Here is a 14690-nt window from a genome sequence, read left to right on the forward strand (position 1 = left end):
ATTCAAGAGAATAGGAATAGAAGAGGTAGAAAAGCTTTTATTTTCAATTAATTGATTAGTTGTATTAGTTGTATATACTATTTTATTAAATTTTTTTGAAATTATTTTTGTTTTGTTTGCAATTTCTTCATTTGCAAACTAAAAGGTGATATACTATGTAATCATTTATAGAATTTGTGAAGATCAAAATCTTCAATCATTTTTTGTTGTTTGTTTTTAACTATGCAATGGTAGAATTACATTGTATTATGTTTTAATTGTATTGTAAAGTGTGAATGTTTGGACCCCAGGAAGAATATAGTCTTCACTGTGGTGAGGACTAATGGGGATCCGTAATAAACTAAACTAAACTACACTGCTCAAAAAAATAAAGGGAACTCTTTGATCCCTTAATTCCTTTGAGCAGTTTTTGTTAGCAGTATGTACTGTACACAGTTCATGAAAACATTTCTTTGAGCAGTGTGTGTGTGTGTGTGTGTGTGTGTGTGTGTGTGTGTGTGTGTGTGTGTGCACACACACATATGGACGTGCATATTACATGTAAATCATGTGACATTGCAAAGACGACCTACTGAATGGAATGGAATGTCTTTGTCTCCACTGATTAACGAGCCATAATCAAATCCAGAATACATAATAAAGTTAATAACTACCTTATAAGTAGTTTATTAACTGTTAATAAGTACTTCAATAGTTGTTTATTAACTGTTAATTAATGTTTGTTAATAGCACGTTAAATTCTTCATAAACGGTTATAAATACATAATAAAGTTAATAACTACCTTATAAGTTTTTTATTAACTGTTAATAGGTAGATAATAAGTTGTTTATTAACTGTTAATTAATGTTTGTTAATAGCACGTCAAATTCTTTATAAACGGTTATAAACATATAATAAAGTTAATAACTACCTTATCATTCGTTTATTAACTGTTAATAAGTAGCTAATAAGTTGTTTATTAACTGTTAATTAATGTTTGTTAATAGCACGTTAAATTCTTTATAAACGGTTATAAACATATAATAACGTTAATTACTACCTTATGAGTTGTTTATTAACTGTTAATAAGTAGTTAATAAGTTGTTTATTAACTGTTAATTAATGCTTGTTACCAGGACGTTCGTTTAAAGTGCTACCCAGTAATGTAAAAAATCGAATCAAAAATACTACGTTGGTTGGTTCCATTAATCTAAGCCATAACGCAATCGATTGATTGATAATTCAAATAAACGTGCTCTGAAAATGTACGAGGCCCACCCATCTGACCACTTTACACGTGATTAAGTGGTCAAATGGGTGGGCCATCTATTTTGCCCAGATCCAGAAAAGGTTTAGAAACACTAACTGAGTGCTGACACATTCAAGTCATAAGACCTAATAGTATAACATGATTGCTCTGTCTGATTTTCAAAGAAGCCTCCTAGCAGGTAGCCCTTTTACGAAATATTGCAGCTTATGAATGTTTCGTTACAGAAGGAAGCATTGGATGCATCCTAGTAGGGTACCTTGGTTTTACAAAAGTGTTTCCTTCACTGCGTAGGATACCCCAAAATGCAATGCTGAAACTGCACATAAAAACAAACGCTCCAAAATGTCATCCATAGATAAATGTGTTTATTTTTTTATTGTCTGTTGGAATCAGTCAGTTCATCTGTTGAAACTGGAGGCACAGCTGCGGCTAATTTTACTTTAGTCACATGATGCTACCAGTCATCTCAATTCATGTTCTGGACCACCTCTTCTTCTCCTGGCTAATCAGGGGTCGCCTTTATCCTCTGATCATCATACTTCTCTGCCACTCCTGACTTCCGTATTACCACACTTCCTCTCTCTGCATGCTTTTTCTAGGTCCACAAAGACACAGTTTAACTGACTGTCTCTAGTACTTCTCCATCAACACTCTCAGGGTGAACTGTAGTGCTCTTCCTTGGCATAAACCCATACTGCTGCTTGCTAATTGTCACCTCTCTTATGCTAGCTTCCACTAGTCTTTCCCATAGCTTCATGCTGTGGCTCATCAGCTTTATACCTCTGTAGTTATGCAATTCTGTACATCACCCTTGTTCTTAAAAATTGGTACCAGTACTTCTCCACTGTTCAGCTCATCCTCTTAGTCTCCCTGACTTCCTCTTTCCTTGCGGATTGTGGTCTTGTAATATTGGTTAGTTACTTTCAGATTTGATTGTCGATTCGCACCTGGTTTGTTTGACAGGTCTATATTTGTTATTTTGTGCACCATATCCTCAGTATGTATTGGAGGCAGTTGTTAATCAACACTTGCAGTTTATTGATGATTGTTTTGGTGGTTTTCCAGGTTTCATAGCCATAGAGTAAAACAGATTTTACGTTTGAGTTAAAAAGAAAAAGATATGAAGAGAGCCATACAAGTCGGAGTATTCTGAAGGCATGCTGCTTTGCTGATGCATTGCCTCCTCATCCTTATCGGCTCCTCCATCTGTGCTGATGTTTCTTCTCAGGTAGACTAAACCGTCCACTTTTTCTAAGGGTTGATCCTCAGTGTTTATTGCAGATTTGGTGTTGACCAGCTTGGTCTTTCCGAAGTTGATCATCAGTGTGTGTGTTCCTGAGATCAGTGAAAATCTGTCTGTCTGTAACCCTGTTCTTTGGCCATCCGCTGCCTTTTTCATGGTCCAAAATAAGATGAATCAATGGCGCAAGAAAAAGCAGGTGGGATAGTAGACAGCTTTATTGTACTCCTGTTTTGATGAAGATGGGGGTCAGAGAGATTATTTTTTTGTTTTCTCTACTGCTCTTACACTCTATCCTCTCACTTCTCTCGAAAAACTACAAAATGATGGAGCACACACATTTACACCTGTAAATCTGTGATGTGACAATGAAGTTGATTCTGATTCTGAGATTACCATTTGAGATTACCCAGATTTCACTTAGAAGCCCAATAGACTGAAAGAAAGTAAATGGGCTCCACAGGCTTCAATTACATTACTTCACTTCCTGTTTGTCACTCACAATACAAGGTTCCTTATTTTTAACTGTTTTAGTCCTCAGACCCTTTTCTTTCAGTCAGCAAAGTATGATGTTACTCGTCATTTCAACTGCAATCCCCTGTAATTGACCATATCCTTTCGTTTACCCCACCCTGCAGGAGCTTAATTTCGGTTCTATATTATGCCATCTGTAACATTAATCCTTGCTCGTTGGGGGGGGATAAAGGAACAGTGGGAGACTGACCTCTGGGAGGAATTGTGCGACAGCCAATGGGCAGCGGTGCTTGACCTCATTCATTCCTCCACTACTTGTGCCAAACATGGCCTGATACAACTCAAAGTTGTTCTGGGGGTCCACTTAACTAATGCTAAATTAGCTCGACTCTATCCTACTATAGACCCTTCTTGTCCACGCTGTAAAGCCAGCAGACCATATACATACAGTACTGTATGTTGTGGTCCTACCCTAATCTCACCAAGTTCTGGTCTGATATATTTAACGCTTCCTCAAAGATGTTTAATAGTCATAGTCATCACTCCCAACCCCATTTGTGCACTATTTGGCTTTACACCAGAGACCCATTCTATACGAGGCAAAGCACATGTAATCATAGCCTTTACATCTCTGCTCGTGAGGAGACTTATCCTCCTTTCATGGAAGTAACACTCTCCACCCAGCTTTACCAGATGGATTAAAGAGATGTATTTCTTTAATCCATACAAAAACAAGATCAAAATCGATACAAAACAAGATCATTGTTTCAACAACATATAAAGGTATATTTTTTATTTTACATGTCTTGTTACAGATTTATATGTTAATAAGAAACAAAAGAAAAACTGCAATCCCCTCTAGACATTACTACATATGCAGTAACCATTCAAAAATATATCAAGGAAAGGCGAAAGGGCCTACTCTGTATGGAGTTTGCATGTTCTCCCCGTGTCTCCTAGGGTAGTTAATACCCTCACAAAAACATGTAGTAATCCTGGTCGCTATACCGCCTCCCCCATGACAGCCGGGGCGCCTGATGGAGGGGAAGGGAACTGGTTGGAATAACGTGTTCCTTCCACGTGCTACGTCCTACCGGGGAAACTCCCCCCTGTCAGGTGACAAAAAGGTCAGTTGGACTTAGGAATTTGGCACCGAGTGAAAAAAATGGGTTACAAATATCGCGGGATAAAATCAAATAAAAATAATTATATATATATTTATCAAGGAGCATAGTGTCAAATCGTAAATATTTGCACTAGTTATTTGAATAATTTTCTGCTCAAGTCACAGGGTAAAAGAAAATAACAGGGGAGAGTTCAAATGTAACAGAGACCATCCAGAAAACAACACAGATCAGGTCTGCGTAACATATTTTTTTCTTCTTTTTTTACTAAATTCGGCATAGCCAAATACTTTTTACCCTGTTTTTCTCCCCAATTTAGTCATTATACCAATTCATTCCTCCCCACACACATTTCTGTGTTGTCACTGCTGTTGTATCCTACTGACTCACCTTCCACTGAGGATCCCCACTGGGAGGACATAGGGCCTTCATCCTACTCCTCCCGCCCAACAGGTGCCGCCCCAGCCCATAGGAATACGTGCAATGACCAATATCACCCTCCCCGCCCGGCTTCCCTCCCCCGAACACGGGCCAATTTTGTTCACATAGACACCCGACAAATCCGGATGCACCACGGTGGATTCAAACCCACAACCTCTGTGGTGGTGGGCAGGGAGGGACTTTACCACTGCGCCACCCGAGCGCCTTGCATATCATTTGAATGAGAATTAATGAGACTGCTTCTGGAGGTGAATTTGGTATTGTATGCCCATTGCCCACGGCTGGACTGGCTGGCGCTGTGGGGGAAAAAAATGATGTCAATCGTTTCTAAAGACACCTTTGTTTATAGCTGACCACCTTGCTTTCTCCCTCTTCTCCCCTCCCTCCAGGTTGTTGTGGCTACTGGTGTTTCCCCTGCATGCAGTGCCAGACAGCCGGTGACTTCGGCTGGTGCTGCTGCCTGCCAATACTGGATGGTATGTCCTGCATGGTGGTGTCCTGCCTTCTCCGTGGCTCCATGAGAGAGCGATACGGCATCCAAGTAAGACCCTCTACCTCATTGATTGTTGAGAATTTGTCGCAACGAAACACATTATACAGGTGTTGTTGTTGGGGTATATATGTCACTGTACATTTGCACATACTTGAAATTTGTCCTCTGCATTATAAGCACATCCTGCTGTATTTTGTCACTGCGGACAGCTGTGCTTATCAGTTTGCTCGCGGACAGGAGATGGACGTAGTATCTCCCTTCGGTTTTGTTTGTACATGCCTTTTGGCACACTGTGTGTTTACGTGTTTTGAGTCTGTTTTCCCTTCATGTCCTTGCAGACCATTGATAATTCAGGCTATGTTTTGGTTTAAATGTTCCCTCTATGCAGATACAGAACGTTATATACTGTATATTTCAATTTCTCAGTTCATTTATTGTGCTACCTTTTAGTGAATTAATAAACGATGTGAATGATGGTATAAACTAAAGGGTTATGAAGTTGATAAGTTGGAATGTAAAGGGATTTCAAATAAAACAAAGAGATATAACATGTGGCATTGCTACAGTGGACAGGAGATATGCATCGCAATTATAAGTGAGGGTGTTTGCCTGACCACAGAACAGTGGGAGAGTGTCTTAAAAACACTACTGCTTCATCCAAATGTGTAACATGCAAAAAATACATTACAAAAAAATGAAAATATACTGTAAAATGTCTCTGCAGAAAATAAAATAAACATATATGTTCAAAAAATAAATAAGAAATATATATAATCAAACATTTGCACACATTTTCCCGAAAAAAATAGCAGATCCAAGCATATACAAGCTCATGAGCTTGTTTATCAATGTTACACATTAAATGTGTAATATTGCTGCAACAAGTATTTGGTGCTGTGTTCTGCTCCCATGATGCTCCAGAACAAATATGAAACCCAACGAGGCAAATGTCTATGTGGTTTTGAAACTGTGGCGTTCACTTCCTGACAGTAGTTTGGTTCTCTCCCTTCCTTCCTTCCTTCTCTTCCTCACCCAGGGTTCATTCTGTGATGACTGCTGGACGCTGCTCTGCTGTTACCCGTGTGCCTGGTGCCAGATGTCTCGGGAAGTGAAGATCAGAAAGCGTGCTGGGCCACCAATAGCCAACACTGTGGTCACCACACAAGTTATTAGAGGCTAAGTTCTGTCCCCTAATTTCCTTTGACCCTTGACCCATACTAGTTACACTTAAGGTTTGGGGGTGGGAAGGCTTTAGTCTGCGCCTGACCACCATAGTAGACCACCAGAGTAGATGTGTAGATGGTCTTCACATGTTGCACTTGTTGTTATTTCATGTTGTAATATCAATTTTGTAGTTTCAGGATGTTTTAACGAGTCCTTAAGTAATCAGTAACTTTGAAACGATCTGTGTCAAAGTCATTCAACAACATGTGTCTGTTTCTATGCTTCACTTGTCAAAGCAGGCAAATATAAGGGACTGTTCGTTATTTACAATGAGGGGTCACTGGAGAAACGTAGTGCTCTGATGCAAAAAGTCGTGGCCATCCCTCGGACAGAATCTTTTTTCCTTGTTACTTTATCGTTGGTGATTTGCTTGCAACCGGATGTGATTTTGCTTCCTGGTCCAGTTTAGCAAGTGTGTCCCTTGAGGTTTTGGTGACCAGTGGTCAACTTTTGTCCCTTTGAGCCTTGACCAGCTCGGAGGCTGGTCAATTGGTTATTTCACCAAATGAAATAACCGATTAAATATGTATTCATTATTAATCTATAGTGACTACACTGACTGCAGCCCAGCTTACAGAAAACAAATTAGGCTATTATATGCATGGCCTGAGGATTCTAGTTTCACTTCTCAATCATTGTCGAAGTGTCCACATTACACATGACCATTAAACATAGCAGTCCTCATGTATAACTCCCAATTAATCCCATGCACATCACAAAGATTAATAAGCATGACTCACAAAAATGTATAAGCAAGATTCTCCCCTCTTATCCTCCGGTGACCCCCTCCCATAAATATTGAACAGTCCTTTAGATAAATGTATGTAATTGGTAGAAAGGTTTTTGAAAGACGAGGTCAATATTTAATTGTTTATGTTACAACTACCTTGATATTCATACACAAAGTTTTCATTTTGTACTCGTACTGAAACGTTTAGCATTTGGCTCTAAGAATTATACAATATTGATTGAAACTTTTCTACTATACAGTAATGCATGATGCTTGTTCTTTCAGCGACCAAAGCAATTTTGAGTTACTACGTTTTATTTTTGTTTTGTAACTATATTTTTTAAAATAAAACTTGGCTTTTTCTGCATTATCTTGACTGAGCACTTCTTCTGGTGAGACAATATTCAATGTGTGTGTAAAGATGTGAAAATGTTAATGTTGTTGAAAAAGATCACCAGTAATAATCAAGTCATGTTTTAAATGTTGCCATTTTAGTAATTTTTTTGATTGATTGTGTCACGGTCCGCTCCTCGGACCGTGGACTGTGACTTTATTATTTAGCCCTTGTCTAACCTTATATGGTATTGGACCCTTTTGGCCACTCTTTCTATTGTATTGTTCCCTGTTCTCCTTGTACCCTCATTTTGTAGTGTTGTCGTGGTGTTTCCTGTCTGCCCTAGTTGTTCCTTCCTGTCTTGTCTCACCAGTATGTCTTTGCAATTATAGTTCACCTGTGTCTTGTTCTGTTACAGCCAATCATGTGTTAATTGTCCTTGTTCTCACCTGTGCCTAGTTAGTCCCTGTCTATTTATTTGCCCCTCTGTTTCTAGTCAGTGTTGGTTCATTAATGTTGTTACTGTGTTCTGTCTGTTACCCGTTGTCCTTATATTCCCTGTTTAAGTAATGAATCCCCCCGCTCATTTCCGGTGATAAGCTTAGACTTTTTACAGGGGCCAGTTACAATTTGCAGCCACCTGTAGGTGACAAAGCATTAATCTCCTTCGTTGTTGCTGCTGGACTCAGTCACAGACTGTAGCATTGCGTTTCAGCAGTAATTTGCCTAGGATGTGAGGGTTATGTAAACCCGTGGGATTTTACACTGCAAGGGGAATTATTTTCTTTCTAATCATTAGTAGGCCTATGAGTTAGCCCTGAAACATGACTGTCATAAGCGTCATGTGAACCATGGCTAAGTATGAATAATAATAGCCACATATACTCTTACTGTACATGTGGTATATTAATCCATATTATATGTGATATTTGTCACTCCAATATATTAGTTAGGCTTATTATGTCAGATCTATTTCACTATTCCCAGGTGCCGTGCACTTTAACTTGTCTGGATTAGTTTTTCACCTGTTTTCTCTGATGATCACCAACAGGAGTTGTTGATTTGAGTAGTTCGGTCAGTGCTCTAATGCGAGAGAGAGAGAGAGAGAGAGAGAGAGAGAGAGAGAGAGAGAGAGAGAGAGAGAGAGAGAGAGAGAGAGAGAGAGAGAGAGAGAGAGAGAGAGAGAGAGAGAGAGAGAGAGAGAGAGAGCGCGCGCCCATGATCCATCCCCTGGTTGTATAAATAGCGGTTGGACTGATATAAGGAGCTATTTTCGCAGAGACAATTAAAGTCACCATAAAAGGTAAGACAAAGAATGTGTTGTAGCTATAAATTGAAATGTTGATTAATTTCAGTGTTGGGGAAACTACTTTGAAAGCAGTTTGAATGCTTTTGGCACAAGGGGAAAGTGGAAAAGTGAATGGGTTAGAAATGTTGCCAAAAGAAAACTGGAAGAAAAATACTCACTCTGCATAAACTATTAAGGAAGACTCCCTAGACAGGAGTTATTTTATTTTAGCATGCGCATAAACAATAAAATGCTTATAAAATAAAGTGCTCAATGCTCAAATTGATGGGTGCAAAAGTACCAAACGTTTCGGCCACTCCTAGGACCTTCGTCGTCAGTGCTATATGAGTGGATCACAGACAGACAAGTTGCTCTTATTAATTAAGGCTGCTTGTGATTTTTTTTAAATTGCACTGTAGCCTACATTTTTCCTTTCAAAATCTTTTTATTCAGTTTTTAGACAAAGCCCAGGGGTGAGTATACATAGCATCTTGATTTTCAATCAAATTAAAATAGAAAATAAAAGGGAGCAATAAAATTATCGGGGCAGATAAAATAAAGATTTTTTGGTTTGTTGCGGTGTTACAGTCAAAGCAAAAGTGCGCCACACTAGGTAGTTTGTGTGTTGTGGTAGAATCAATGTCACAAACGGACCCCAGGTCCTTTAGATTTTTTTTTCAGAGCCGGTAATTGAGTTATTGAGAACCGCATCATCTCCAGTTATAAGACAGGACATTATGTCACGAAGCCACTGACTGAGCACGGGCGGGGCTACCCTGGTCCAGAGCGTTAGTGAGTTCTCTCTAACGCCCTGCCAGGCGCTCGGCTCTGCTGAACTGCGAGGTCTCCAACTGTAGTAAAATAGTTAACAAAACTACTTCGTTACTCACCAAAACAACGGTTTTGTTTTGTTGAAAGTCTATTCCTCAGAGTGGGGAGCCTCTCAGCACCCCACCTTCTCTGTATAATACACTTTTTGGGCAGAAAATAGAATATGTCCGCCAGATGGAAGTGATTGTATTTATTCCACTGCGCCCTCTGCAGATAATGGTCAATGGTAATTTATATAGACCAAATCTGTAGAGGGCGCAGTGGAGTATATAAGATAATTGCCGTCTCTCACATATTTTATTTTCTGCCCAAAAAGTGTATTATACAGAGAAGGTGGGGTGCTGAGAGGCTTCCCACCCTGGAGAATAGACCTTCAACAACACAAACCAGTCTTTTTTTTGGTGAGTAGGGAAGTAGTTATGTTTATTTTGTACTATAGTTGGAGCCCTCGCAGGGCAGTGCAATTCTTTGTCTATAAGCAGAGCCGAGTCATATGGCAGGGCGTTAGAGAGAACTCACTAACGCTCTGGACCAGGGCGCGGCTAGGGCGGGGCAGCGTCCGTCCTTCCACTTGAGCAGAACAACACGTCTAGACAGCTATAAGGCAAAGTCAACCATACATACGACACTCTGTACGGTCAAAGGAGGATCCTCCCCTCCAGCAGTGCCGAGCAGCGCTATTAGGTGGTAGGGGTCTAGATTTTGCTGTAGAATATCAGATAGGGTAATGAACACATTTTCCCCAAATGGTTGTATTGATGAATGAGGGTTGCATCTTGCACTTGTCGCAGGTAGGTAGGGGGTTATGTCAGAATTGCACTGTCATTTTGTAATTGCACTGTAGAATAGTCACTGCTGAGGCAGTCACTAAATGGGGATCTAAAATAACAATAAACAATAAACTACTCAAGGACATCACCATCATGGCAATGATGGGGCGTGGACATAACCAGAGCCATATAAGAGAGAGCCGCACCACGCTTTGATCTAGTTCCAAACATTGGAACTTACAATGGGAGTCTATGCTAGTGACGTAACTCTGGCTCTGGACATAACACAAAAAGGACCTACTACGGTTACACAGCATTACACATGAAATGTAGGCCTACTTTGTACAGACCATGTCACATATAAACATGTTAGTATTTGTCTTATACATCTTTTGAAAGGGTTATGGAAAAAAACATATAATACATGTAATATTATTATAATGTGTGTGACTCTGAAGGCCTGGACACAGGCTAAGGAATGTAATATTCAGCAGTTAAGAAAGGTGCAAGGGAAGGCTGCAGCAGAGCAGCTGGAAATCCTTAGCCAGAGAGATCATGTTGGAAGCTGAATGGGAAACAGGATGCTTGCCACAGGTTAACTTCAACTGTGTAACTGAGTCATGGTCAGGTGGCACTTCCCTGGGTGGAGACAGAGACCTGCCTTGTGAATGTCTAGTTCGAACACCTCAGTCAGCTGCCCTCTGGATGTTGGCCAGGAACCTCTCCATCAGTCCTTCAAAGCCAGGTCATTGCAGAGGCCAAAGAGCATGACCGTATACTGCCAAAGCCCTTGACCAATGGAGAAGGCTGATTTTGGATGAGCCTTTAATATATTCACGAGTCAAGACATTTAACACAAAGCAGTTTGTTTCGTTTTTTGTTAGTTTTTTCCTGTTTTCTCTGATGATCACCAGCATGATTTGATGATTTGAGTACGTCCGCCACGGTGCCATCTGATATTCAGGGGTTTCTGGAGTTATTTAAAGCTGAGAGGCAGTTCCGCGTACATCACAGAAGGGGGCGTCGCCAATTGTTATTGAGACCACCTGGGAGATCCCTGCAGGCTAAGAAATAGCTACTCTTTTTCAGTTCACTTGCTCTCGTGTAGAATAAATAGCGGTTGGACTGATTTAGGGACCTATTTTCCACAATTGTTTTATTGTTAATTGCACAGAAACAATTAAAGTCACCATTAAAGGTAAGACAAATAATGTGTTGTATATGAATGGAAATATTGATTCATTTCAGTGTTTGGGAAGCTACTTTGAAAGCATAGCTTGTTAGTCCGTGAACCAGTAGGGTCGGTTGGGACCATATGAGGGAAATAACGCTCATAGTGATTTTTGGCCAGGTATACATTTCTATAGTTAGACAATATGTGATAGCATAGCACCAGTGGTAGCTATATGTGTGCTGTCTTGCATTGTAACTACCAGAATGATGACAAAATGAGACGGGTCAAGAGCCTATATGAAAATAATATTTCTTACTGGTTTGGGATATTGGGGATAGTGAATGCGTTTGGCACAAGGGGAAAGCGGAAAAGTGAATGGGTTAGACATTTTACCAAAGGAAAACTGTCTCACTCTCTGCATAAACTATTAAGGAAGACTCCTTCCTTAGACAGGAGTTATTTTATTTTAACATGCCCATAAAGTGCTCTGTGCTTAAAGTGAGCTGTGCAAAAATCAGGGTTATCAGGATCATCAAGGCCACTTGCTTGTAATTTGTTTTAATTGCAATTAAAACAAATTAACAAAGGCCAGGGGCGTGTATACTTAGCAACTTAATAATCAATATATCACAAAGATATACAACAAGGAGAAAGAGAATACAATATATACTACATTCCCCTATCCCACCCTCCCCCCTCCCTCAATCCCCAGGACAAACTATGTCTGTAGTTTGTGTGTTGTGGTAGAATGCCATTAACGGACCCCAGGTCTTATAGATTTTTCTCTCAGAGCCGGTAATTGAGTTATTGAGAACCGCATCATCTCCAGTAAGACCGGACATTATGTAACGACGCCACTGACTGAGCACGGGCGGGGCAGCGTTCTTCCACTTTAGCAGAACAGCATGTCTAGCGAGCAATTAGGCAAAGCCAACCATGCGATTAGGGGGTCTGGGTCTAGATTTGGCTGTAAAATATTAAATAGGGTGTTGAACCCATTTTCCCCAAATGGTTGTAATTGCGGACACATCCAGTATTGATGAATGAGGGTTGCATCGTTATTCTTGCACTTGTCGCAGGAAGTGCCCGGGGGGTTATGTCAGAATTGCACTGTCATTTTGTAATGGTACTGTTTGACCCCGGGAAGAATAGTCACTGCTGAGGCAGTCACTAATGAGGATCTAAAATAAACAATAAACTACTCAAGGACATCACCATGGCAATGGTGGGGCATGGACATAACCAGAGCCGTATAAGAGAGAGTTGCGTTACGCAAAGCGGGCTGCTATGGGCTGTAGTTCCAAATATTGGAACTTCCTCATTGAGATAGACAGAGCATTTCCGTATTCCATCCTTACAATGGGAGTCTATGCTAGTGATGTAACTCTCTTATACGGCTCTGGACATAACATTACAGAACAAAAAGGACCTAAGGTTACCCAACATTACTCATGAAATCATAATGTACTTTGTAAAGACCATGTCACATATAAACATGTTCGCATTTTTTAATGGGAAAAAAACATAAAACATGTAATATTATTATAATGTGTGTGACTGACTGAAGGCCTAGGAAGGAATGTAATATTCAGCAGTTAAGAAGGGAGCAAGGGAAGGCTGCAGCAGAGCAGCTGGATATCTTTGAGATCATGTTGGAAGCTGAATGGGAAACAGGATGCTTGCTACAGGTTGCCCTGACTTATCACTTATTATTGTGTACGTGATTTGCAATGGCAGGAGAAAAAGGACATTCTCTGGCAAAATATGTGATGTGATGTGTGGTAATAATGATGTATTGCTAAGCATAAGTTCAGCTTGATTGGTCAGACAAAATATGGTCTGGTTAAGAGTGAAGGGACTTCATGGGCTGAGGGGCAAAGCCTCAGCTGATATTGCATAGTCCATGGACTTTTGCTTATGCATGGCTCATCAATAAAAGACCACTAATTCAACACTTCTCGTCTGTCATCTTTCAACAAAATATTTTTGAAAAAAATACAAATAAAAATTAATCACAGAAGTATATAGGCTATTCAATAAATGGTTCCTATAGATAACACAGGAGGGAGATGTTTTCATTCATACCACCCAGGTTAACAAGCTATACATGGAAAATCCATCTGGATTCAGTTTGAAGGAGTTTGGTGTCTAAATCTCCACCTCTTCTGGATTTCTTAACTTGTTTTATAACTAAATTGGCCATAGAGAGGTGCTTTGCATGTAAACCATTGCTGGTGAAAAGCTGCTGTAAATACGATACGATACGATAATACTTTATTGTCAGTTCACACTGAAATTTGTCTTGCGACCCAGCAGCCATGTATGCAACAATAAACAGTTCACACATTTGACATGACACAAGAAAAACAAAATACATACATAAAGACATACAAAGACAAGAGCAATGTCCACCTCTCAGCCTACCCTTGGCCTATAAATCCTGATTAAGCCTCAGTGTCGTCTGATGGACAAAGGACCTCTTCAGTTTGACCTTATTGTATGTAGGAACACCGTATCTCCTTCCTGAAGGCAGCAACCTATATTCTCCATACAAAGCATGGCTAGTGTTTGAAGTGATATTCCTTGCCAACCTTATCATACTATCATTATACGTAGTTGTATAGAGCCTCTGAAGTGGCTGTCCAACAATCTTTCAACAAATGTTCAGTTGCTGCAGCAGTTGTGACTTTAAGGCTACAGACAGACATCCATACCAGGTGGTACTACAGTACTGAAGAACACTCATTATAACAGAAGTGAAAAACAAAAGAAGAATCTGTCTACTAGCACCAAAAGATCTCAAACGGCGAAGGAAATAGACTCTTTGCTTTGTCTTCTTACCCACTGATTCAATCTGTTCTTTCCATGACAGAAGGTGGTCAATTACTACTCCTAGGTATATATACGAACATACCTGGTTGATCTGTTCACTATGAATAGTTATGGGGGATCTGTGTATCTCTAGTGGGGCACCAAAAACAATCTCCTCTGTCTTTTTTGTGTTAATGATAAGAGCGTTGTTATCGCTCCACTCCACCACCTTATTTACTCTGTGTTGGTGCAGTCCAGGATCACTGGAACTATCCAAAAGGGAAATCAAAACTGTATCGTCAGAGTACTTTAGAATGTATTGGTCTGTTTTGTCAGTGCGACATTCAGACAGACATTCCTCAGTACGACAGCTGTCAGTATAAAGGGTGAAAAGTACAGCTGAGCTTACGCAACCCTGGGGAGCACCAACATTAGTAGTTAATGCTGCGGAGAGGGTTTTGTTCACTTTCACCCTCTGTACTCTGTTAGTAAGGAAGGAAGCATAC

The 14690-nt window shown here is 40.1% G+C and overlaps 2 protein-coding genes across 3 annotated transcripts in view; both read left to right on the plus strand.

Annotated features, from left to right (window-relative positions):
• LOC311034395 (uncharacterized protein) overlaps positions 1-14690 on the plus strand; it is a 36631-nt gene that overhangs the window by 7847 nt on the left and 14094 nt on the right. Inside the window, exons 3-4 of the mRNA XM_084042276.1 lie at positions 4919-5070; positions 6059-6197. Of these exons, the coding sequence (XP_083898402.1) occupies positions 4919-5070; positions 6059-6197 (291 nt within the window). The remainder of the gene's footprint in view (positions 1-4918; positions 5071-6058; positions 6198-14690) is intronic.
• Positions 8598-14690, plus strand: part of LOC311035268 (placenta-specific gene 8 protein-like) — a 47861-nt gene continuing 41768 nt past the window's right edge. The window contains exon 1 of one of the 2 annotated variants that reach the window (XM_084043374.1): positions 8598-8613. The gene's annotated coding sequence lies outside the window, so the exon portion shown is untranslated. Of the gene's footprint in view, positions 8614-11306; positions 11398-14690 lie in introns of those variants that run through there. The other variant, XM_084043373.1, reaches the window with a different exon arrangement.

Source organism: Gymnoscopelus microlampas (genome assembly GCF_963454915.1).
Source record: "Gymnoscopelus microlampas genome assembly, chromosome: 19".
Taxonomy (NCBI): Eukaryota; Metazoa; Chordata; class Actinopteri; order Myctophiformes; family Myctophidae; genus Gymnoscopelus; species Gymnoscopelus microlampas.